Source organism: Oncorhynchus tshawytscha, linkage group LG18, assembly GCF_018296145.1.
Source record: "Oncorhynchus tshawytscha isolate Ot180627B linkage group LG18, Otsh_v2.0, whole genome shotgun sequence".
Lineage (NCBI taxonomy): Eukaryota > Metazoa > Chordata > Actinopteri > Salmoniformes > Salmonidae > Oncorhynchus > Oncorhynchus tshawytscha.
In genome coordinates, this window is record NC_056446.1 from 29,204,353 (window position 1) to 29,221,674 (window position 17,322).

The 17,322-nt window shown below is 43.7% G+C and overlaps 2 protein-coding genes across 5 annotated transcripts; one reads left to right on the forward strand and one right to left on the reverse strand.

Annotated features, from left to right (window-relative positions):
- Positions 1-354: 354 nt before the first annotated feature.
- LOC112217840 (ADP-ribosylation factor 6) lies at positions 355-3,389 on the reverse strand. 4 transcript variants are annotated; one of them, XM_024378423.2, is made up of 3 exons: positions 3,241-3,389; positions 2,775-3,068; positions 355-2,298 (listed from the first exon to the last, which is right to left on the reverse strand). In XM_024378423.2, the coding sequence occupies exon 3, from the start codon at positions 2,268-2,270 to the stop codon at positions 1,743-1,745; it is 528 nt and encodes a 175-aa protein (XP_024234191.1). In that variant the 5' UTR covers positions 2,271-2,298; positions 2,775-3,068; positions 3,241-3,389; the 3' UTR covers positions 355-1,742. The 4 variants fall into 4 exon arrangements, with proteins under 4 accessions (XP_024234191.1, XP_024234189.1, XP_024234192.1 ...); XM_024378421.2 differs by having other exon boundaries at positions 355-3,068; XM_024378424.2 differs by lacking the exon at positions 2,775-3,068 and having other exon boundaries at positions 3,241-3,345.
- Positions 3,390-6,380: 2,991 nt separating this feature from the next.
- On the forward strand, positions 6,381-15,940 carry LOC112217842 (pre-mRNA-processing factor 39). Its single transcript, XM_024378426.2, has 15 exons — positions 6,381-6,537; positions 7,552-7,685; positions 7,892-8,458; positions 8,945-9,070; positions 9,291-9,409; positions 9,598-9,765; positions 10,968-11,148; positions 11,683-11,790; positions 12,096-12,260; positions 12,721-12,847; positions 13,070-13,338; positions 13,493-13,677; positions 14,246-14,320; positions 14,484-14,598; positions 15,376-15,940. The coding sequence occupies exons 1-15, from the start codon at positions 6,525-6,527 to the stop codon at positions 15,466-15,468; spliced, it is 2,445 nt and encodes an 814-aa protein (XP_024234194.1). The 5' UTR covers positions 6,381-6,524; the 3' UTR covers positions 15,469-15,940.
- The last annotated feature ends 1,382 nt before the right edge of the window (positions 15,941-17,322 follow it).

Below are 17,322 nucleotides of genomic sequence, written 5' to 3' on the forward strand. Positions count from 1 at the left end.
AAAGCACTTTGGGTCGAATACACCAGAGACTCCTAGTACAGTATTCTAATGATGGACTAAGAAATACAGTCTTGAGGTAGGCCTGGAAAGTTGGACCTAAGCTACCTACCAATCACTACCCCGAAACCAGAGATCTTATCATCACTTATTCACAGCCGGTGACTCACGAGCACAACGGAAACACACCAAACTGACTTCACAGTTCACACATCAACTTTTTTCCCCCTTCTAACTCTTATAAACAGCCAAATTTCACTTCCTCTTTCGTGACATTTTAAATCCTTTAGGCAAGTACATGCTCATTGATAATGTGAAATGTTGCAGGGTTCATATTGAAAAAGCTCCACTTCCATGTTGATCTGGATACATATTTTTATTATTTCATCAGCATAGCAAATGGAACAAAAATAATTAAACAAAGCATTTTCATATCTATAACTTATGAACAGAACATGTAGTCTTGTCTGACTGCATGAAGAGCTGTACAACTGATGTGAATGGATTAAACGAACTGAGCAGGAGGCCCCATTTACTGGAGAGCAGAGCACCATGGAAGTGGTGCTGGATTGAAAAGTAAACACTTGCTTACTTGGGCCCAAGAGTCAGTCAGAAAGAGTCAGTGTGCACTTTTAGTCAAGGGGCCCTATAGTATTGTGTTTCCCCCCCACCCCCTTGTGGATAGGGTAGTCATTCCCACCCCTAGTGAAGACTTAGCTATGAGGGTGCTTTCCACCACACTGTCTGTCTTTCTGTTGGTGCACCTGTAACTCAGGGCTTCCCAAAAGGCAGCCGGAACTACAAATACTCAACTGGAAATGGAAGCTCTTAGAAGATTAGAGGCAAAAAGAGATCAGTGGTAACAGATTCTGACCCGAAACAGAACAAAAATACAATGATATATCCATCCATGTCGCAGTGTCCATGGTGTCTTCTCAGAAAACCTCCCTAGCAGACATGGGATGGAATCACTGTTTAAGGAATTAAGTACTAAACACATTTCCCTCAATCATCTCCACCATTTTGTACAATCAATCAAAAGTGAAAACAGTACTTCTTCATGAGGTCCTTACATGTCTGTAATACATATTCTTAACTCTTTAAAAACCATGGTGGCAGTTTGGAACCATGAGAACTGATATGCTGAATCTGTCCCTTGGTTTCCGGCGCAGATATGAGCTGGTAACGTCCACACAGGGGCATTGGCCTTTCCCATCCTTTGGGTGGAAATTGGGTCATGAGAATACTGTATGAAAACGGAATAGAAGGCTGTCTGTAATGTATCTATAACTGAGGGAGAAAAAAATAGCACACCCTAACCCTGAACCCTGCCACCGCAGAAATAAATCATACAAGAGAAAAAAACAACATTTAATCTGCATCTTTCAGAGCTTCTGAAAATAATATTTTGTGAATTATTGAGTGATTAGACTGTGAATTCAGTATACTAGAGTCAAAGTGAAAAAAAAAGAAAGAAAAGCCAGCCAAAAATAATTGCATTTTGTTTATAAAAAACATGGGTTATAGAGGGGCATCATTCACCATTATCAAAAGAAAAAAAATGGAGGATTATAATCAAACTTCTCTTTTATATAGGCCTACTCATCTGAGAAGTCACGTTATTCATTCATTGCCTCAGGTTGTCATTTTTTTCCCATCTGTTGTTAATTTCACTTCTTCTCTTTTTGCTTTTTTGCTTGTTATTGTAACTAAACAGTCCAGGCTGAGCATAGAAGTGATGAACATTAAGATTTGTAATTTGAGGTGAGCCAGGTGAGACCCTCGTATAGTCCATCACCGGTGGAAGCACACGAGGGCTGAACGTACCAATTCCTATCTCTGATCCGGGTCAGGCCCAGCTTCTCCTGGATCTCGTGGGGCTTCATGGCGTCAGGCAGGTCCTGCTTATTGGCAAAGATCAGGATGATGGCATCCCGCATCTCCCGGTCATTGATGATTCGGTGGAGCTCCTGGCGGGCCTCGTCTATCCGGTCCCTGTCGGCGCAGTCCACCACAAAGATGAGGCCCTGAGTGCCAGTGTAGTAGTGCCTCCACAGCGGCCGGATCTTGTCCTGGCCCCCCACGTCCCACACGTTGAACTTCACGTTCTTGTAGGTGACTGTCTCGACGTTGAAGCCGACTGTTGGGATGGTGGTGACAGACTGGCCCAGCTTCAGTTTGTAGAGGATGGTGGTCTTGCCAGCAGCATCAAGTCCAAGCATCAATATCCTCATCTCCTTGTTGCCAAAGATCTTCGAGAGCATTTTCCCCATCTTGTAGGCTGTGCATAAATATTACTTCCTTGGGGGGAAAAAAGTAAATTACTTCCCTATGATTTCAAGAGAGCAGCAATGGTTCTTAAAAATAAAACAGATTTTGGCCGACAGCATAAATTGCCCGACAGCATAAATCCACGTGACAGTCTATCAGTGGTGGATTGACAAATATAAATTAAGGTAGCAGTTACAAAAGTTAGTTCCAGATAACGTTTCACTTGTGTCTAGAACGACGGTCAATCTATGGAAAATGATCCACTGAAAGATACAAATATCCGGTTACACTAACAGCTGTCAAAAATAGCTGGGTGCTAGCCTATTCGAGAGGATTCAAAGGGAAATTGAAGTGCTCGAAAATTGGGCGTCTCAGTGCACGGGAGAGGGTGGGGAAATATTTTCATAATCTACAACACTCCGATTCAAACACTTTCTCTTTGATTAAAACGATTAGCGCACAGTCATCTTTAAATCCCAATTTCAGTTCCCGGTGCGTAGGCCTACCTTTGTGTTTTTAATAATGTAGAGAGAGAAATACAAAAATATATATAGCCCAATAGTTGCGTTTATGAAATTAGGCCCTCTCAAAAGCCCGTGGTAAATCCGACTTCCTCCTTGTCTGCCGGCTGTCCACTTGCCCGTATTCCAATCGGCGGATTCAAAAGAACGATTCTATTCAGTAGTTCATTGTAACAGAGACAGATAAGATCACCCCCGGCCGTATCTTCGCCAGGACATCCAGGTCTAGAATGCTCAAAAGGTCATTGATTCCTCCGACTTTCAGCTCTTCCTCTCTCCCTATAACACAGGAGCGGAGCGCTTCAGAAAAGGGAGGGGTGTCAGACAGACAGAGCACAACTTTAATCGGCTACCGTTCTGTCTAAAGCGCATTATTCAAGGCTGAAAATAGCGCGTAATATAAATCAAAAGCTTTCACAAAAAGAGCCACGTTGGAAAATGTGATAGGTACCTGCAACTGCGGCAACCCCCCGGTCCCCCAGGTTAGTTATCCCTGCTCTTGCCTCTCTACCTCTCTACAGTCGTTCAGTTACAGCGTTGGCAGTGCTGTGTTACCGGAAAAGGTGCGGACCCAGATCACCCGCCACTTCCTCTCGATTGCTCATGCACAGATGCACTACGCCATTTGGCATGCGCACACAGAGAGACTCAGCAGCAAACCGATCATATGATAGTTGAAATGGACGCCATTTCAGCTCTGTGTCGCTCCGCGTTTTGTCTGTCTCGAAACTCTATTTTAAAAATGCTGTAGTTTCTTTGGTATTATTAAAGAATATCTCGTGTGTAATGATAGAAAACAACACGTTTTAAATTTGTCTTGTGATTTTATACATCGAGAAACTGATCTCCCTATTGTTTACGTCATTTTCATCGTCTGCTCATTATATGACGTCGTGATTGTTCATTGGCTGTAAACGTGAGAATTTGCAATGTTCAGATTGAGAGAATGCAGGTAATTTTTCCATCTGTAAACTTGTTTTTAAATGCTGTATTTGAGCTCTTCCTTTTACAACAGCAACGGCATCAATAATAAGGCAACAATAAGCACAATAGTATGCCATATATATCACGGGCGGCTGGTGGCAACTTAATTGGGGAGGATGGGCTCCTAGTAATGGCAGGAATGGAATGGTATCAACCACATTAAACACATGGTTCCATGTATTTAAAACGATTCCATTCACTCCATTCCAGCCATTATTAGCCATCCTCCCCTCACCAGCCTCCTGTGAATTCGAATTTTCTTAACATTACAGTACAAACAGACAACTTGTGGATATGAGATACATTTAGTATTTGGTTCATAAAGCCTTTGGAATTTTTTTGAAATCATGATCAGAGTCAGAATCCATTTTATTCACCAAGTACATTCACACACACATACTCAGAATTGTACTTAGTGATATGGTGCTGCTAGTGATAGATTAAGAGACAGAATACAGACAGCGGAGGTTAAACAAAGTTTATATACATTATAAACAACTAGCTACAGTGAGCATAGTGCTATAATAATTAGCAGATATACAAATATACAGTGGGTATACAGTTGATATACAGTGGATGTACAAATTTACAGTATCAGTATGAATCAGTGGAGGCTGCTGAGGGGAGGATGGCCATTACCATGAGCCCATCCCCCCAATGAAGGTGCCACCAACCTCCTGTGGTATGAATATATCTAAATGCAGAGAGATTAACAGAGTGCAATTGAAGTATAGCCCGGGGGAAGAAACTTTTCAGGTGGCGGGAGGTTTTGGTCATGGGTGACCTGAACCGCCTGCCAGAGGGGAATTTTTGCAGGAGGGGGTGACTGGTGTGGGATGGGCCGGCAGTGATCTTTCCTGCACGCTTCCTTGTCCTGGAGTTGTGCAGGACCTCGATGGAGAGAAGATGGCAGCCGATGACCCTCTCTACAGCTAAAGTCCACAAACAATATCCTTGCATATATACATGCATATATACACCAAAAATATATACTAAGAATGCTATGTACAGCAGCAGATATATAACAGTGAGCTATGTCAAGAATCCAGTATTTAAATATGCAATGTGTATAAACAGTGTAACAAAAATGTAATATATTGGAATGAGGTATGTGAAAAATACAGTATACACAGTAAAACATTTCACTGTAAATGTACCACATTATAGTGGCACCAGAGATTGGCGCCAGTGGTGCCAGCTTAATGATGTCATTTTGCTTTAGTACTATTTTTCTTACTGTAAAAACATATTGTAAATGTACAGTGGTTTACAGTGTGAAGAACAATATAAAGAAACGGTCCAGTGCTTAATGTCTCTATAATGTCTGTGTGTGTGTGTGTGTGTGTGTGTGTGTGTGTGAGAGAGAGCTTGTGTATCTGTTTTGTGTGAGGGAGTCTATCTTTGTCTCTTACTACAGGAGATTGTGTGATGGCTGTTCAACAGGCTGATGGTCTGGAGATAGAAGCTGTTTTTCAGTCTTTTGGTCCCGGCTTTGATGCACTTGTACCTTCTCTGTCTGCTAGGTGGTAGAAGAGTGAACAGACCGTGACTCGGGTGGCTGAGGTCCTTGATGCTTTTCTTCTCCTTCCTTTGACACTGAGTGCTGTAAATGTCCTGGAAGGCAGGCAGCATGCCCCTGGTGATGCGTTGGGCTTACCGCACCACCCTCTGGAGAGCCATTCATTTGAGGGCGGTGCAGCTGCCATACCAGGTGGTGATGCAGCCAGACAGAATGCTTCCAATCACACATAGGCTATTGATGGATTTATATGTTGCCTACATTTATATTATTCTACACTTCATTGTTAAATTCAATGCTAAATGATGATGTAAAATAGTGTCAAACTATTTACAGGAATGTTATTCTCCTATCCTCTTATTCTGAATGGCAATGGTAACTTTCACCTTTTGTGTAAATCAGTGACTGCAGCCTCTACTGGCTACAGATGTTGGATTCATTACAGACAGACACAAGTAGCTGGATATATTTAAGAAATAAGGCCAGAGGGGGTGTGGTATATGGCCAATATACCACAGCTAAAGGCTGTTCTTAGGCACGACACAATGCAATGCGGAGTGCCTGGACACAGCCTTTATAGCCAAGGTATATTGGCCATATACCACAAACCCCCAAGGTGCCTTATTGCTATTATAAACTGGTTACCAACATAAATAGAGCAGTAAAAATACATGTTTTGTCATACCTATGGTATACAGTCTGCAATAAACTGGTGGTTCGAGCCCTAATGCTGATTGGCTGACAGCTGTGGTATATCAGACTGTATACCATGGGTTTAACAAAACATGTATTTTTACTGCTCGAATTATGTCGGTAACCAATATACTACGTTGGTAAGCCATGGTATATTTAAGCAATAAGGCACCTGGGGGGTTTGTGGTATGTGGCCAATATACCAAGGCTAAGGGCTGTGTCCAGGCACTCCGCGTTGCGTTGTGCTTAAAAACAGCCCGTAGCAGTGGTATATTGTCCATATACCACACTTCCGCGGGCCTTATTGCTTAAATATACCACAGCTTTCAGCCAATCGGCATTCAGGGCTCGAACCAAGTTTATACCATTCTTGGTTACGTTGAAGTGGACCCACCCGCATGACACTACAGTACGCATGTGCGTCTACTGTGCCTTTCCTCGAAGTTGTCGCTGGAGAATGAGAGTAGAAACGCGGCTACATGTTGTTGGTTAGATTAGTTTGAAGTATCTGAAATACGCATTTGTCTCATCTAATTTCCATGGAAGATACTGGTAAGTTGTCGCAAACCTCTTTGCGCAAATGTTGTATTTAATTTTGCGAATTTACAAGTTCGGTTGCTGTAACGACGTGAAGATGGTGGACGTGCGCGGTCTGGCTGGCTAGCTAACTAGGCCCAAACCGAGGCAAGGTTGAAGCCTCAACTTTAAGACCATTATTTGGGATTAGAATGAAACTGTCGCCTTTCCCTAGTTACAATCGTTATCACAACACGCAGTAACGTTACTAAAGTTTTATTTTCGAGGATACCTACAGAGTGTGTATCTAGTTTGGTAATTCAAACATCTAACTACGCTAGCTAGCTAACGTCATTGAGTGTGTACTGACCAATGATGTAGCTAGCTAGTTAAATGCTGACTGCAGTAGGTTGCTAAACCAATTTTACAACTGTGTGCCGTTCTTGAATGATGACCAAAAGCTCGAGCTAACTATTACAAAAAATTGTCTAACTAGATAGCTACTGAAATAACTAGCTAACTAGTTGATTGACCGGATTAAATGTTGTTTAACTAGATACATAACGTGCTACTATCACCAGCATGCGCACCTGTAGTCAGCTAGTTAGCATGCTATACAACTCACTGCTCAGTGTATCTCTTAACAAGTCAACAGATGCGGTCAGAGTGAGGATTCTTTGGCTCAAGGTTATTTGAATAATCCCAGTTGAGTTTGATTTGAATGGTTTAGGTTAATATCTGGAGCACGTATGATAAATACATTTAGTTTAACGTTACCTATCTAGCCATATCTGGATATGTGGGCACATTTTGTATCAGCCATACAGATTTGATTGAATGTCAAACCTTTGTTAAGGTTTTTTTTCGTGCATTAGTAGATATGCCCAAAGAACCCACAATAACCCAGTTATGTCAATATTGTCTGGATCCATTCCCGATTCTAAAACACTTTACTGTAAGCCAAAGCTAATAATTACCCTCAACCCTTTTTGATGTTGTGTTGTTGATTGATGTGCAACCTGTGTCCCTTTCCAAACCTGCATCTCTCAGACGAGCCCATGACAGGGATGTTGGATACAGACAGCTCTGAGAGTGGGGACTCCCCAGCCATGGAGGGCAACGGAGATGGCTTCCTCCCAGACCTGCCTGTCCTCACGCACCCTGCTGAATGGACCATGGACCAGGTCAGTGGTGAAAATAGACAGGTTTGCTCTGGGAAATTGAGAAATGCCTGAGCGTAATCACACAATGCCCTGTCATCATTACTCTAAACACCACATAGCCAATGTCATGTTTTTTTGCTTGCAGTCCGAGTAAACCACAATGCTTTCAACTTTAAATAAGGTTGTCGTTTCAAGCAGTGCCCTTTGTCTACTTCTCTTTCTACCAGGTTCCCCCTGACAACCTCACCACAGTTATCCATGACACTGACTCAGAGTCAGATCAGTCATCACCGGAGGTAATCAAGCAGCACCAGGACCAGCAGTCTGATCTGGGATCAGTTGAACAAGCAGTGCAGCACTTCCAGCTAGCGAGTGCCAAGCTCTTCCAAGAGGAGGATTCAGATGATCAGTTTTGTTCTCCCCAGGTAGAACAACAGAACCAAATGGAAGCTTCGTCAGAAGAAGAAAGCAAGGATGGACAGAACAACCAAGAGGATGCCACAGAGTCTCTAATGCGGGGTGAGAAGATGTCAGAGGCTGTAGAACAGCAACAAGATCCAGCCCAAGCCCAGCCACCAATGGTTGCGGAAGATGGAAGCCCAGCTAACATGGAGCTGGAAGAATCCAAAGAGATGACCGTGCAGGGGGAACCTGTTGAGGTACCAGCTGAGGAACCAGCTGTCCCCACAGAGCCTCTCATCCCTACTGAATACGAGAAGCTGGCTAAAGGGTGTGAGGAGAACCCTGAAGACTTCAATGGTTGGGTCTACCTGCTGCAGTATGTGGAGCAAGAGGTGAGCGTGGAGAAGTCCTGGAATTTTTATGTGGACCCTTGTATCGTGAATAGGTGTAATCTGCTCTCATAGTCTTCTGTATTGAAAACTACAATCTCAATGCGACTAAACCTGATTGATTAAAGGGTTAGATCAGGGCTCCAACACTGTTCCTGGAGAGCCACTGTTTTTCTTCTTCTCCAACCTTAATCCATCACATCCGATTCTAAAAATCAGCTGGTGTAGTCAGTGTTATCAAGGACTCCTTGGGATGTCCCTACCCTAAACCCTAACTTTAACCCTTACCTAACCCTTTCACCTTTCAACTTCAATGTGTTAGGGACGTCCTATGGATCGCAGATAGCATGGATGCAACAGGAGAGTAGCTCTCCCGGAACAACATTGGAGAGCCTGTGGTTTGATGAACATGTGGCTTGATTTGGTTAAAGTCACATTGATAAAAATTGTCTGGCAGGAAGCAAGTTATAATTGATATGTTTTCCTCAGAATCATCTCGGTGTTGTGAGAAAGGCGTTTGATGCGTTTTTCCTGCACTACCCCTACTGCTACGGCTACTGGAAGAAGTTTGCTGACACTGAGAAGAAGCATGGCAATGTGCAGGTGGCAGAGGAGGTAAGTGTGAAATGAGCATGTCTTTTGCCGCAGATGGGCTGATGTTGTCAATAGTGTAAATGGACGTCTCCACCTATCCTCTGTGTTGATCTGAAAGGACTTGCCAGGGTTAGTTTGTTCTGTCTGCTTTGTTCTCTCTACTTTTTGGGTCCTTGCTGTGGCAGTCATTGGCTTTTCAGTCTGTCTCATTCACCAATGTCCTTTTGTCTCCTGTCCCCAGGTGTACCGGCGAGGTGTGCAGGCCATCCCCCTCAGTGTGGATCTGTGGCTTCACTACATGTCCTTCATCAAGGACAACGCTGACCATGAAGATCCAGAGACACCAGGACGCATTAGAGCGTGAGTAAAGATCCTTGTCGTCACTGAAAAGTGAAAGACTGAATCTCACTCGCCTCAACACACACACAAGCTTTGTGCATGGTGACACTTCAACAATCAAAACGACATGTCTTGACATTGTATTTATTCCATGATCTTTTCAGGTCATAGACTACATGATTAACAATGTCCTATGTTCTTTCCCACAGTGCGTATGAGCATGCTGTGTTGGCAGCAGGGACAGACTTCCGCTCTGACCGTCTATGGGAGGCCTACATCAACTGGGAGATGGAGCAGGAGAAACTGGCTAACGTCACGGCCATCTACGACCGCATCCTGGGCATCCCCACCCAGCTGTACTCACAGCACCTCCAGAGGTACGAGGGGTCAGCTCATTCACAATGGGTTTTGATAAATCATCCATGAGGGTTATGGTTATAGAATTAATACAAAGTGCTTGGAGACACTAACCCTGGCAATTCAATTTGTAAACTCATGGCTGCCTGGTGTTATGATGCAATAATTTCCATGGTCATTTGGGATGCTCTCTACTGATGCTGGATTGTCATGGAAATGTATAATGATGCTAACTCATCTGGCTCATGGACTGTATTTGTTTTAATGTCAGTTGAGTTGACTCAACCAGTCACAGCACAGATTGAAGGGTCTATGCAAACTCGACATCCTTGTGACTCCCCCCTATGGAAGTTGACATTTTAAAATGTTATGGATAGGGCGGTCCCAAGGATCCCAGAAAGTACTGACTTAGATTTAAGGGTATACCTGCTTTTACTTTCTGTCAATGGTACTCTCAAAATGGCTGCCAGTCCACCCATTATGCCATGGGGACGTCCGTTCTATTCATTCTATTTCTGTTATGGTCAACATCTCGAGTAGTGGGTAGCTAAGAGAAATCAAATACTTAACACTGGCAATAGTTGTACACTTGTCAGCCACACTCACTTTTGGGCATGCTATGGCAACTGCTTAGCTTTCGATGGCAAGGTGCTACAGAGGGTAGTTTGTACGGGGCCGAGTTCCCTGCCATCCAGGACCTCTATACCAGGCGGTGTTAGAGGAAGGCTGTAAAAAATTTCAGCCCCCAGCAACCCAGGTCATAGACTGTTCTCTCCATTACCGCATGGCAGGATTCTGAACCGCTTCTATCCCCAAACCATAAGAATGCCGAATAGTTATCCAAATGCCTACCCGGACTATCTGCATTGACCCTTTATGCACTAACTATTTCGACTCATCACATACTCTGCTTTTACTGTTTATGTATCCTGTTGCCTAGTCACTTTACCTCTACCTATATGTATATATCTACTTCAGTGACCTACCCCTACCCCTGACTCTACTGGTAACCTGTGTGTATATAACCAAGTTATCGTTACTCATTGTGTATTTATTCCTTGTTATTTTTAATATTTTTCTATCTACATTGTTGGTAAGAGTCCGTAAGTAAACCTTTCACTGTTCGTCTACTCCTGTTTAAGAAGCATGTGACAAATACAATTTGATTTGATTTTGACTTCTCTGGTAGTAGTTTTGTGATGTATTGAATGTCTCTTCGCAGGTTCAAAGAGCATGTGCAGAACAACAACCCCAAACACTTCCTGTCAGAGGAGGAGTTTGTCCAACTGAGGGTGGAGCTAGCCAAAGCCAACGTAGCAGCTGCAGCCAATGGGGAAGGAGAGGAAACAACACCTGCCGACGAGCTCCCGCCAGGCACCGAAGATCTCCCAGATCCTGCAAAGGTACGACTCCACCTCCTCACCCTCGAGGAGGGGTTGATATGCCACAACATGCCAGAGAGTTAGGAAAGAGGCCCTCGCCTCATCATCATCCTTGGAGAGAAACACAAATCTGTTCAGGTTTGAAGAGGTGTCTTTCCGTCAGCAGCCAAGCCAATGAGTACGTGGGGGATTCAAGTTGGCTTCATCCAGTCAGGGACTCGACTTAAAGTGGGTCAGGAATGGATGGATCGTGGGCCGGCTGGCCAAGTCGAGTGACCCCTCGTCCTTTCCAGTCCCCAGCACCAGGGCTGGCCTACAGGCAGGGTGCATACGGTACATACCCTGCCCCGGGTCGGGCCTCGGTCCCTGGGTCGGCCCCCTCGCCTTCGACAGGCAGGGCCCCTGCTAGTCTCTGGCTCTCTCGGCCTCATGGTGATGTAAATAATCTTGGCAGCTGGACATGCAGTTTGCACATCAGTGGAGAATGAGATTGTTACGAGATTGTTTTAAAGTGAAGTGAGAAGGTTAACATTGAGTGTCTTGTGTTCTGTGTAGAGAGTGACGGAGATTGAGAACATGCGACACAAGGTGATCGAGTCACGCCAGGAGGTGTTCAACCAAAACGAGCAGGAGGTCAGCAAACGCTGGGCCTTCGAGGAAGGGGTGAGTACTGACACTTTTTAATGATCAGAATATCATCCGATTATATTTCATATTGCTAAAAGGAATAGTTCACATACCTCTAAAGTGGGCTTTGTCAAGCTGGGTTGAAATTGAATGGGATGGTGCCACTCTTTCCCGTTTATTTGGGGTTGAGGACTCCAGATGTCTACAAAGTAGATGGAATAGGATGTATAAAAATATCGGACAACTGTTGATTTTGGGTTGAACTATCCCTAATTCTCCAAAGTGGTTATTTTTTGTCCTTGCACCATTTTGAATGCTCTGTTTCTCCTCTCCCCCTGTAGATAAAACGCCCCTACTTCCATGTCAAAGCCCTGGAGAAGACCCAGCTCAGCAATTGGAAGGAGTACCTGGACTATGAGATCGAAAACGGCACTCCTGAACGTGTGGTCGTTCTGTTCGAACGCTGCCTCATCGCCTGTGCTCTTTACGAGGACTTCTGGACAAAGGTAACCCAACCCTTAACCGTTGACACCTCAAAAATAATGAACCCCCCCGCACTTCCCCTATCAACGATTTCATCACTTCCTGACAACAGTAAATCGTCCTGCACATCTCTTTGCGTGTATCGTTGATCTGTGACTCACTGTATCTGTTGTATTAGGGGATGGCCAGCTTTGCCACACAAGATTTGACTCCAGCATTTGCCAACTACTACGTTGCATCTTCTCCGTCTCCCACTACCTTACAGAAACTTATCTTATTGGTTCCATGAAGGTGCTGATGGGTTTACAAAGAACATTTCTAAAAACACGATCTTGTCAATGAAGAAATTCACTGGTTGAGTAAACTGGAAATGGGTGTTTAAAATGTTGTCGTCCCCACCCCCTCCTCGTCTTCTCTCCCCACCTTCTTTCCATCCACCCCGTCCCCCTATTCCTCCAACCCTCCTCTCTTGCTTCTCTGAAGTATGCAAAATATATAGAAGGCTACAGCATTGATGGAGTAAGACATGTGTACAAGAAGGCGTGTACCATCCACCTGACCAAGAAGCCCAACATTCACCTGCTGTGGGCTGCATTTGAGGAGCAACAGGGTGAGTGGTGTTTCTAGATCCCTCTTGACATCACATTCACATGTCATTAGACCTTTAGCAGATGCTGTTGTCTGAAGTGATTTACAAACAGGTACATTCAAATGAGGCTGAGCCAATCACGTAATACATGTTCAAAAGGATTGGTAGCCTCTGTCTACAAAACTAGTTAGAAACATTCAACCCAGAAGTGGAACTGAGTTTCTGTCATTTGTTTCCTTGCAGGGAACATAGCGGAGGCGCGCCGTATCCTGAAGGCTCTGGAGGCTACGGTACCAGCCCTAGCTATGGTGCGTCTGCGGCGGGTCAGCCTGGAGCGGCGCCACGGCAACCTGGAGGAGGCGGAGGCCCTGCTGAGGGAGGCGATTGCGGCGGGGAAGAACACCAGTGAGACGTCGTTCTACGCCGTGAAGCTGGCCCGGCAGCTGCTGAAGGTGCAGAGAAGCCTCGCCAAGGCCCGCAAGGTGCTGCTGGACGCCATAGACAAGGACCAGGTAAGAGCACAAAACTAGATGAGGAATGGAGTCACTTGGTACAGGATCTTAATATTGAGATGTGTTATTGAGACGCATGGTGCCGAAAGGAGTTTGATTTGGAGAAACCATTTGAGTTCATCATTAATCTGCTTTGTGTGTGCGCCTCTCCCAGGCCAGTGCTAAACTGTATCTGAACCTGCTGGAATTGGAGTACAGTGGGGACGTGCAGCAGAATGAAGCTGACATCTTGGCCTGCTTCGACCGTGCCCTGAGCAGCCCGCTGCCCCTCGACTCCCGTCTCACCTTCTCTCAGCGCAAGGTTGAGTTCCTCCAGGACTTTGGCAGCGACATCAACAAGTCAGTTCACCTGCAGTACCTACTTTCAAATACAATGAATGAATGTTTCATGACCAGTGTTCAAATTAGTCTGAAAGACTGCCCTTTCCACTTGAAGCTACAATATGCACTTTTCTGGGTGACCCAACCAAATTCACATTGACCTGTGATTTATCTGTCATTCTCATTGAAAGCAAGTTTAAGAAGCGGTAGATCTGTTGCACTTGCTATGCTTCCCGTTAAGTTTTTGTGTCGTGTTACTTTCGGTTTAGTACACCAGCTGAAAACTTTATTTTTGGTTATGGAAAAGATATTTCACAGCGGTTTTGGATAGTGCAATGATTCTCTACGCCACGTGTCAAACTCATTCCACGGAGGGCAGTGTCTGCGGGTTTTCGCTCCTCCCTTGTACTTAATTGATGACTTAAAATCACTAATTAGAATGAGTTTGAAACCCCTAGTCTACACTATACTTGTTTTGTCACTGAAATTAGGTGAACGAGAATTCTTGCAACCAGGAAATGGCAGAGCGATTTCTGCATAGTGAGTCATTTTCATCTCAACCATGTATTATTTTTAACCTTCACAGGTTAGTGACTGCGTACGATGAACACCAGAAGCTTCTGAAAGAAAACGAGTCGGCAAAGAGGAAAGCAGAGAATGGGTAAGATTTCAGTTTGTTTACTTCCCTCAGCTTAACATTGACGTCATTGAGTACAAAACAATAGGATTGGTAGGACACTTCATAGCAGGTTGTGAATCACCATGCTTGAATTGGTTATTTGGGTGCTCTTGATTGACCTGAACCTGTTCCTTTGTCCCTGCAGCTCACAGGAAACCGAATCGAAGAGACAGCGTACAGACGAGCACTCAGGCTCAGGGCACATGATGCAGGGAGATGTGCAGGGTAACAACTCTGCCTACAACTACAACTGGTACCAGGTGAGTCCTATGACCTACTGTTTTACACCCAATTAATGTTGCAGTGAGCGACATACCCAGTTTATTAGGCACACCACCCCGTTCATGAAAATGGTTTGTTCCGGCAGACAGTCATGTGGCCATGGCTTGCTATATAAAGCATCAAGGCATTCAGGCATCAAGGCATTCAGTTACTGTTCGATTTTAAATGGGCAAAACGAGTGACCTAAGCAACTGAGCGTGGTATGATTGTCAGTGCCAAGCGCACCTGTTCCAGTAAATCCGAAAAAGGCCGGCCTCCTGGGCTTTTCACACACGTGTCAAGGGTTTCCTGTGAAAACCTTCCCCACCAGCAGCAGTCCTGTGGGAGAAAACAGCTTGTTGATGAGCGAGGTCGAAGGAGAATGGCATGAATCGTGCAAGCTAGCAGGCAGGCCACAAACAGGCAAATAACGGAGCAGAACGGCATCTCTGAGCGCACAACTCATCGATCCTCGTCACGGATGGGCTATTGCAGCAAGCAGACGTCCCCACCGGGTTCCACTCCTATCAGCTAAAAACAAGGACATTTGAGGAATGGAAAACCGATGAATCCCGGTTCCTGTTGGGTCAGTTTGATGGCAGTCAGGATTTGGCTTAAGCAGAAGGAGTCCATGGCACCATCCTGCCTGGTGTCAACAGTATAGGCTGTGATAGTGTTGCACTATTCTCTTCATCGCCTAACTCTAGAATGAGATGTTTCTAAGTATTTGAAGGAATGCCAACTAATCCTGTCTTTCTTTTGCTTTCCTTCTACAGCAACAGTACAACAACTGGGGACAGAACTCCTGGGGACAGTACAACCAGTATTCCCAGCAGTATAACCAGTACTACCCCCCTCCACCCACATAAGGTCTTGCAGACAGAAAGGGAGATGAGAGGAAGCATCTTTCTACCCAGCCCAATTGCTCATCTCAGCTAGCCCCGCCTCCTGTGTGATGTAATTTGTTTCAATTGGCCATTAGATTGGCACATTTACTGTCATCACCATTGTCATTCTTTCATTGGCCGGCTGCTTTTTGTGTTGCTTGCTCATGTGTTGATGCTGACTTCATATTAATTTTCTCAGTTGAAAAAAGCAATGATGTTTTTGATTGACTGCATAATTTGGTTCCTCTTCAATATCTCAGTGGGGGGAATCTAGTTATGTTTGATACAGATTATATATTTGTATGGAGGTAGTGGTACCAGCTATGCTCCTCCCTGAGCCTCTTCTCTGCTTTCCTAAAATGTGAGATTTTTAAGATGGTTTTTGTTTCCTGGGACAAAAACAGAAATGAATGGAAATGTTTGTTTATTTCATAATAAAGAGATGAATATCATATTTCATGTTTTGTTATTCCCTGAATTAACCCATATTTGTATGATATTAACGTCACCGCAATTGCGGCTAAATTAAACCAAATGGGAACATATTGTAGAGTTCATATGTAACCAATCATGTAGATACTCATGACGCGGTATAAGGTGTGGCCCAGAGCTAAAAAGCTGATTCTGTTTACTGTCTACATCCAGCAGTTGAAACAGCAGGATGTATCATATCATTGCATGTTTCTGTATGACAGGCAAACATTTACAATGATATTTGTATACAGAATCATAGGAAAGTATTTTATTCATTAATTTTTTAAATTAATATCAAATCAATACATAAAGCACATGAGGGAACACAAGCATACATAGATTACAAACAATAGACAATCGAGCTAGGGGTGGGGCTGGGGGCGGGGCTAGGTGCGGGGCTAGGGGGCACAATATCACATTACAATTACACAAGGACCTTAAGGGACATGCATATACTTACAATTCTAACAGCTTTTTTGTTAGTAGAGCATTTAACCGTCTTAAAATACAGTTCAATTTCTTTTTGTAAGGTACGAAAATTTGTTTTTCTGTTTGTAAATTTACATTTGTGTATATGAAATTTGGCCAAAAGAATAATGAAATTAATTACAAAATGATTCCGCTTATTTCTATTGTATGTAAAGAATCCAAACAGTACATCTCTCCACAATAGTGTAAAATCTTCATAAATGTGTTCAATTATAAACCTACTGATGTCTTGCCACAGTTTTCTTACATGCATACAATGCCAAAAAAGATGCACAACTGTTTCTGGGTGGTCATTACAAAAGGAGCAATTTGAGTTGATGTTTTCCTTAAACTTCTTCATATAGTGGTTGGCAGGATAATATTTATGAATAATTTTAAAGGAAACTTCCTTAATTTTGTTAACAAGTAGGTATGTGTGTGGCAACATCCAAACTTTTTTCCAACTGATATTATCAATAAATCCATTCCAATAAGGCATAGATACAACATCCTGCTGAAACAAGGATAGTTTTGCTCTGTTGTTGAATGGACCAAAAGAGAAAGAAATCTTTCCTACTGATGAGTCAACAGGTTCAACAGAAGGTAGGCTCTGAGGGTCAGGTCTTGACATGTTCCTGAATAACATAGCAACACCTGAGGGAATGGCATCTAAAACAATTGCAAAATCTTTAGGTGTTACAGGGACCTTGTAAAGTGATAAGAATTATTTATAACTGAGTAAAAGACCCTCTGCATTTACCAGTTGGCTCACCAATAGGATATTATTTCAGAACCAATATTCTAAAAACAGAGAGGTATTTTTATACAATATATCCCGATTATTCCATATATGATATCTGTGTGGAGAAAAATTGTGTTTATAAATTAAGGACC

Excerpts from the sequence above, each read along its gene's own strand:
- LOC112217840 (XM_024378423.2), bottom strand. The coding sequence starts at position 2,270 with ATGGGGAAAATGCTCTCGAAGATCTTTGGCAACAAGGAGATGAGGATA.
- LOC112217842 (XM_024378426.2), top strand. Across the intron at positions 11,791-12,095 it reads GCTGGGCCTTCGAGGAAGGG|ATAAAACGCCCCTACTTCCA; the intron begins GTGAGTACTGAC and ends CTCCCCCTGTAG. Across the intron at positions 13,678-14,245 it reads TTTGGCAGCGACATCAACAA|GTTAGTGACTGCGTACGATG; the intron begins GTCAGTTCACCT and ends TAACCTTCACAG.